The sequence below is a fragment of the Engraulis encrasicolus genome, chromosome 15, assembly GCF_034702125.1.
Source record: "Engraulis encrasicolus isolate BLACKSEA-1 chromosome 15, IST_EnEncr_1.0, whole genome shotgun sequence".
NCBI classification, from domain to species: Eukaryota; Metazoa; Chordata; class Actinopteri; order Clupeiformes; family Engraulidae; genus Engraulis; species Engraulis encrasicolus.
The window spans coordinates 21,350,645-21,358,421 of NC_085871.1; the positions used below are offsets into that span (position 1 = coordinate 21,350,645).

Consider the following 7,777-nt stretch of genomic DNA (forward strand, 5'->3'; position numbering starts at 1 on the left):
GTGTGTGTGTGTGTGTGTGTGTGTGTGTGTGCGTGCGTGTTAACATGCTCTCTTCTGGTATGTAGGTCCATATAGGTGTATGCATGTACTTAATGTGTCTTTGTATTCATGAGGGTTGTCCTCTGGCATGGCGTGCATTTCCATGTAGGTGTATGTGTGTGAGCGCACACTGTAGCATACACACACACGTGTGTGTGTGTGTGTGTGTGTGTGTGTGTGTATTTTGTGTAAGCTATAGCAATGGGACAGTCCTGTGCCTGCCGTCCATCATGTGTGGCATGTATCATGTGTGCACGTTTCTTGTGTAAGCTATGGCGAGGGGACAGTCCACTGCCTGCCCCCTAGTGAGCATGTACTGTATGTATGTCTCAGTGTGTAAGTGGGCATTATGTGTGTATGCATGGTTTGTAAGCTTATGGCGATGCGTCTGTCCTCTGTCGGTCTTCTACCATACACATTCACACACTCACACAGACGTGTGTATGATACATACACCATACACATACACACGTGTGTCTGTGTGTGTGTGTGTGTGTCTGTGTGTGTATCAGGTGTGTATGTTTCTCGTGTAAGCTTCTCAGCTGGTCGTGTAGCATACACACCAGTGTCTTTGAGAGTGTGTGTGTCTGTGTCTGTGAGTTTTGAATCGTGTGTATGCGTGTTGTGTAAGCTTATGTCGATGGGTCAGTCCTCTGCCGGTCGCCGGCAGGGCGGGGGGTGGGCTGGTTGGCGTGACGACGGCTCCTCACAGCGCGGTGGCCTCCCAGCTCTCCCCCCGCATGACCTGGCGTCACTTGGGGCCCGTCATCACCGTGGCAACCGGAGAGGGGTGGGGCCTGCAGGACTCCACCCCTGCAGCTGAAGGAGGAAGGAGAACAAATGTGTTATACGTATAAACAGCGTGATGTGTGCTATGTGCGTTGCGCCCCTTTTTTTTTGAGGAAAACATTAGGGGAAAAGCCAATGCAAGTCAATTGGTGGTGTTGGGGAAGAATAAACGAAAGACAAGGACCTGTAGACTAGCGTTGTTCACGCTCAACATGCCGAAGACGTGTTGTGCTGTCGGCTATTCAAATAATATAGCCAAATAGCCATGGCTGAAGCACGGACTGCGTTTATTTAGCCTAGCTGATGTTGCATGTAAGTTAATGAGACTTTCGGTTTGTTTTCCCCCAAAAAGAAGCGTAATGCACATTCATGAACAAAGTACCCGGATGGCCATTTATACGTATCAACCATCTACGAGTTCATTACTGCCGGAGCAATGGAATTCAGAGTAGTGACAACCGGACTACAGGAAGTCGTTGGTTGCTGACATGATTCACCTAGATTCAAATAATTCTAGGCAGTGGCTTTCTGTTCGCTAGAGACTAACAGAGAGCCACTACATAACAAGACAAAAATCAGTTAGCACGCACTTTAAGCAATTAGGTTTTATAAACACAATATGCTCTTTCTGTGCTTTTGTCGGCAGTTACGACGGGTAGAGATCTTACATTTTTGCTGTGTGTTACACGCACACACAAGCTCACTCACACACACACACACACACACACACACACACACACACACACACACACACACACACACAAACACACACACACACACATACACAAACACACACACACACGCACATACACACACCTACCTGCGGAGGAAGAGGCGGAGGCCAAACTGCAGGGGGTGGAGCAAGGGACTGGGCCTGGAAGAGAGCAATTTCATTGGCTGTTACTCAATTTCCGTTGATTGACGGACACTAATTGAAATTCAATTCTTAGAATTAACTATAAGTGCATCTTTCTTTTTCAGTGCAGCCAACACACAAGCAGTGCAAAATCAAGTGCTAACGAGGTCTAACCAACAGGTTATGTACAAAATAATACCACTATGTTTGGCATAGTTTAACAAAATACACTGACAAAAGCCAATACAAACACCCACATATATATTAAAAATATGTGCATACTCACAGCAGAGTATGTGTACACGTATACACACAATTGCATCCGATACAGTAGCTACTACACAGTTCTTAGTTACTATCAATGCTTATTCCACAGCACTACTGTAGGTAACCAGGGTAACTACTAAGATACGTATAGATTTGCGGAGGGGTCAATGATTCAGGTATGTGGTCAAATCATATGAAGGGAAAAATGAGCCCAGAAAAAAAGAGTGTGCCCAAAACACATAGGCTACTTTTGTTACTGGTGCCGTAAATCAAACGTATTGACCCTTCTAATTAGATGGACTTGAACGGTGAGAGGGTATATGTAGGCACACCCCCGGCCCATCCATGGCTACACCTATGGACTGAATATTGATACTTTTGAGGGAATTGCACCTGCGGCCCTGTGATCCAGGGACAGACTCCCTAACCGTGACTGACACAACACAAGATAAACAAAGAGATTAACATGGAGGATAGACAGTGCAACAACTTCCTGTTAAATCAACACAGGTACAGTACAAAGACAGCAAGGTCAGCAACAATGAGTCCAGTATTACTGCACAGGGGCTAGCCTAGTAATCTAGACCAGGGCTTCTCAAACTTTACCATAACAAGTATGGCATGCCTCTAGTTTTTAACTTTATACAGACAATACTACAATATGTAGAAGAGCCAAGATACAATTGGTGTGTGACTCTGGGAATATTCTGTGAACTACGTACTTTAAAGAGGCAAAACGGTCTAAAGGGGGTACACTCACAGTCCTTGCAGGGCACAGAAGACGAAGAGGAACCGGTGCCATCCACAGCCGCAGGAGGCCCCTTGAGGTGCGCCGCGTTGGGGCTCTGAGTGCGCGCCGCCTGTCCCTGCCCCTGCCCCAGGCCCTGGTTTGGCGGCGGCGTCACCTGCCCAAAAGCCTTGTTGTCCTGCCCCAGACCCTGACCCGGGGTCTGGGACAGCGTCTGGTTTGGTGTGGCGGTCTGCATCTGGGTCTGCGTCTGGGCTTGACTCTGGCTCTGGCTCTGTCCTCCTGACCCCTGTGTCGGCTGTGTCTGGTTTGGTGTCTGGTTTGGTGTCTGGCTGTGACTATGTGCCGTCTGGCTTTGGCTTTGGCTTCGTGTAGGGGCCCCGGCTCCTCCGGCGCCGCCTCCGGACGGGTGGTGCTGGCTGTCCATACTGCTCCCCATGCTGCTGCCCAGCTGCAGACGACGCATGTGCCGCACCACCGCCGTGGCGTTAAACGCTTGCTGTGGAGAGGAGAGAAGAGGAGAGAGAGAGAGAGAGAGAGGGAGTGAGTGAGTGAGAAGTGAGTGTGAGAGAGAGAGAGACAGAGAGAGAGAGAGAGCGAGACAGACAGAGACAGTGAGAAGAGAGAGACAGACACAGAGTGAGAGACAGAGAGAGAGAGACAGGCAGAGAGAGCTGTGAATGTGCATGTGACACACTGCTGTGGTGTTAAACTCTTGCTGTGGGGGGAAGAAGGGGGCGGGAAGTGAGAATGACATGGTAGAGAGATGTTATGTTCATGTGTTGCCCCACCGTCGCAACATTAAACGCTTGCTGTGGAGGACAGAGGGCAGGAGTGAGAGGTGAGAAGTGAAAGAGAGAGAGAGAGAGAGAGAGAGAAAGAAAGAAAGACGAAGAGAGAGAGAGAGAGAGAGAGAGAGAGACGAAGAGAGAGAGGCGAAGAGAGAGAGAGTGATGTGCATGTGCTGCACCACCGCTGTGACGTTAAACTCTTGAGAGAGAGAGAGAGAGAGAGAGAGAGAGAGAGAGAGAGAGAGAGAGAGAGAGAGAAAGAGAGAGACAGATGCCTCTTTTCCACCGCCTGTTTTCTGGTAGGCCTACAGCTCAACTCAGCGCGACTCGGCCGCCACTTTTTGCTTTCGGTGGCACAGCTCAATCGAAGAGCAAAAAGTGGCGGCCGAGTTGCGCTGTGTTGAGCTGTAGGCCTACCAGAAAACAGGCAGTGGAAAAGAGGCATCTGATTGTTGAGGTCGAAACATAAACGCAGGATTACGTTTCGACCTCAACAGTCTTCATCAGATTAGAGAATCTGATGTGAAGACTGTTGAGGTCGAAGTGTAATCCTGCCATGAAATAATAAAATACAACAAAAAGGATTTTAAATGTGCGGACTTTTCACTTTGAAAACTACACGTAGATGCATGTGCACATGCCCATTTCCAAATCCATACTGTACTTACTCTCCATTTGCTTTTGGCAAAGTTCTTCCGCATCTGTCTGCTAACGGACTCGTGGATATTTTTGCACAGAGCTGTGTCCCCAGCAATCCTGCAAAACACACACACACACACACACACACACACACACACACACACACACACACACACACAAACACGAACACACACATCGCACGCACACGCACATGCACACGCACACGCACACACACACACACACACAATCAGACACATAGTCACACAGGTTCAACACACACGTTGGAAAATAATTAAAACATTAAAAGACAACCTTCTGACCCCCTCTCTCTCATCTGCTCTGTGCATACCAGCCCCTTTGCTCTCAGGATGGATGAAAGTTGCATTCTCTCTCTCTCTCTCTCTCTCTCTCTCTCTCTCTCTCTCTCTCTCTCTCTCTCTCTCTCTCTCTTATAGACAATCTGTTTACATGGTGAAAGTGTAATTTACCCTTCAACTGTTGACTGACCATTGGCATGCACATCAGTTATAGCAACATCTGAATAATCTACGAGCTGTAATTTGAATGTTAAAGGAGAAATCTGTTTTAAAATGACTTAAATAGAGTTAAAACGTAGTGTTGAGGGCTAACTCTGGTCACATACCTCTCCTCCATATTTGCACTGCATTCCGAATTCCAAGCGCTAGTCAGAATTCCTGAAATTTGGCTTCTGCTGTGATGGGTCGGCACCGAATTAGCCATCGTTGTACTCGTTTGTACTCGTTGATCGCGGCTTAATCAAAGATGGCGGCGCTTGACAGACCCTGAAAGCAGCCTCTACAAATGGCTAAACCAACTGTGTGCTACCAAAGTTCTCTATGCCTCGTTTTACATTTCAACAACTCAGCGACTCTTCGGAATGAAGTACTGAGAAACTTTGAGCGTCGTAAATGGGTGGAAAGTAGAAATTTATTACGATGGCTAATTCGGTGCCGACCCATCACAGAAATTTCAGGAATTTTGACTAGCGCTTGGAATTCGGAATACAGCGCACGTATGGAGGAGAGGTATGTGGCCAGAGTTAGCCCTCGGCATTACGTTTTAACTCTATTTAAGCCATTTTACACCGGATTTCTCCTTTAAGTTTGGGTTTTAATGCTGCATTTAACTACTTGCAGGTGGTTGAAAACAGGCTCGATATGTTTACACTGGAATAAACAAAAAGCCTAACTCCAGACAGAAAGTATCATGTGTGGAGTAATTGAGTCCTAGAAGTGTAAGTAAACAGCTTTTTAAAAAAAATCCTTATCCATGTTTATCACTATTACCATTATTTTCAGGGCACGTGGAGAAAACAATATCACCATTGTGAGAAGTGCATTTAGAAAAACTCTAGGGGTTTGAACTCTGTTTATGTGTAAACAAAATACCTAAATGGATGTGTTTACAGAGAAATATTCACATATTTCACACATGTTCACAGCAACCTGTAGCCTTGGGGCCCCAGGCCATCTGAATCCAACCCTGATCCCACCCTTCCGAATCGCTTTTCTACCCAGTCCATATCCCTCCTTCTCTCTCCCTAGGTGTTCCCTCATTAGTGCCCTCCACCCCCACCCCCACCCCCACCCACCTCACTGTCTGCAGAGGCAACACTAATTGGCCATTAGCACCGGCGAATGGCTGATGGCTCATTAGCTCCCGTGGTGCCTAATTGGCCAGGCCGTTCGTGCCTGGGATTTCTTATTTCCGTCTGGGGGGGCAATGCTCTCATGCTCCTGTGCTCCCCAGACGGGAGAGCTCGCTAACACGCTAACAAGACCTACACATTCAGACACGCTAACAAGACCTACACATACTGTGCAGGCCGCTAACCCCTCACAGGCTCTTTAGATAGGGAGAAGCGCCCGTAGTGCTATGTAATTACAGAAACATGGGTGGGAGATCAAAGAAAGGCAGGCCACAGGTGAGAGATCTTCACATTCACACAACTGAGGATAAAAAACAAAGACTGCCCTTGACTCCCACTTTAATGAGTGCTTGTTTCCTGCTAACGTTTTGCAATCTGTGCTTCTCTGCTTAGCCTACAGTAGGATATACAAAAGTGCTTCAAAAACTCCAAGGGTACAACTTCTACATATCTTCCGACTACTTCTACTACCATTAGCTTACTATACTTATTGTTGTACCACTACTACCACTACTGCTACTACTACTGCTACTACCAGAGAATAAATAGAATAGCAATAAATAGAATAGAGAGTATCTTTGCTACTACTACTACTATTATACTACTACCAATACCACTACTACTACTGTTACTGCTACTACTACAACTACTGCTGCTACTACTACTACCACCACTACCACCATCACCACCACCACTACTACTCACAACTACTTCATCTGTTCAGTGACTACAATATGACAGTGCGTTTCAAAATGGCATGGTTGTCATGACAACATAGAAAGCAAGCCATCAAACAGATGGAAAGGTCAAACGGGAGCGTAATAATAGCATGGACATGATGATGATGATCATGCGCCTTTCACAGGTGTCTCTCATGAGGGCAGCTCAGTGTCCAGGCGTGAATGGCGTGACATATTCCATGTGCGTTACGCCCCTTTTTGATGGAAAACACGGGGGGAAAAGCCAATGCAAGTCAATTGGTGGTGTTGGGAAAGAATAAACGAAAGACAAGGACCTGTAGACTAGCATTGTTCACACTCAACATGCCGAAAACGTGTTGTGTTGCCGGCTGTTCAAATAATATAGCCAAACAGGCATGGCTGAAGCATGGACTCTGTTCATTTAGGCTAGCGGTTTTTTTGAACAGATAACCCAACACGTCACACGTAACCATCAAATTGCACTTTTATCACATGAAAAGGTGAATCTTCTCCATGTCTGCCATTTAGAATTTCCAGGAATAGACATGTTTAGCTGCAAAAAGCACTGCACTTTGGTCATATTAGTAAATATTAGTGTATTACTTAGTAAATATTCATGAACATATTAAATTTGGCAGTAGGCAGCACAGTTTCAATGAGCAACATAGTTGCAATACCTACTCTGGCCACAATCCTACACAGTGCACCTTTAAAGGTCACTGTGTTTAAAAACGTCCCACCCAAATTGCCCCCAGAGGTCAAATCACTCTTTTTCCACAGAGGTCAAATCCCTTTCCCAGAGATCAAATCCCTTTCCCCAGAGGTCAAATCCCTCTCTTTCCCCAGAGGTCAAATCCCTCCCTTTCCCCAGGAGTCAAATCCCTTTCCACAGAGGTCAAATCCCTTTCCCCAGAGGTCAAATCCCTCCCTTTCTCCAGGAGTCAAATCCCTTTCCCCAGAGGTCAAATCCCTCCCTTTCCCCAGAGGTCAAACTCACCAGGGATGCCGCAGTGCCTGATCGCACGTGTACCTCTTGGAAGGGTCCTTCTCCATCAGGCTGCCGATGAAGTCTTTAGCTGTGGAGAGAGAGAGAGAGAGAGAGAGAGAGAGAGAGAGAGAGAGAGAGAGAGAGAGAGAGAGAGAGAGAGAGAGAGACAGACAGACAGAGAGACAGACAGACAGACAGAGACAGATAGATGTGTTTAGAATGGAGACACACAGGAACACAAACAGAAACACAAAGGCACACAGAAGTACAAACATGCATATACAGACACA

The 7,777-nt window shown here is 46.7% G+C and overlaps 1 protein-coding gene across 1 annotated transcript in view; it reads right to left on the reverse strand.

Moving 5' to 3' along the window:
• Nucleotides 1-223: 223 nt before the first annotated feature.
• The window catches only part of camk1da (calcium/calmodulin-dependent protein kinase 1Da), a 156,724-nt gene continuing 149,170 nt past the window's right edge, over nucleotides 224-7,777 (reverse strand). The window contains exons 8-12 of the mRNA XM_063217225.1: nucleotides 7,497-7,575; nucleotides 4,159-4,246; nucleotides 2,712-3,198; nucleotides 1,649-1,702; nucleotides 224-858 (exon numbers count right to left, since the gene is read on the reverse strand). Coding sequence (XP_063073295.1) covers nucleotides 791-858; nucleotides 1,649-1,702; nucleotides 2,712-3,198; nucleotides 4,159-4,246; nucleotides 7,497-7,575 — 776 coding nt within the window. The 3' untranslated portion in view covers nucleotides 224-790. The remainder of the gene's footprint in view (nucleotides 859-1,648; nucleotides 1,703-2,711; nucleotides 3,199-4,158; nucleotides 4,247-7,496; nucleotides 7,576-7,777) is intronic.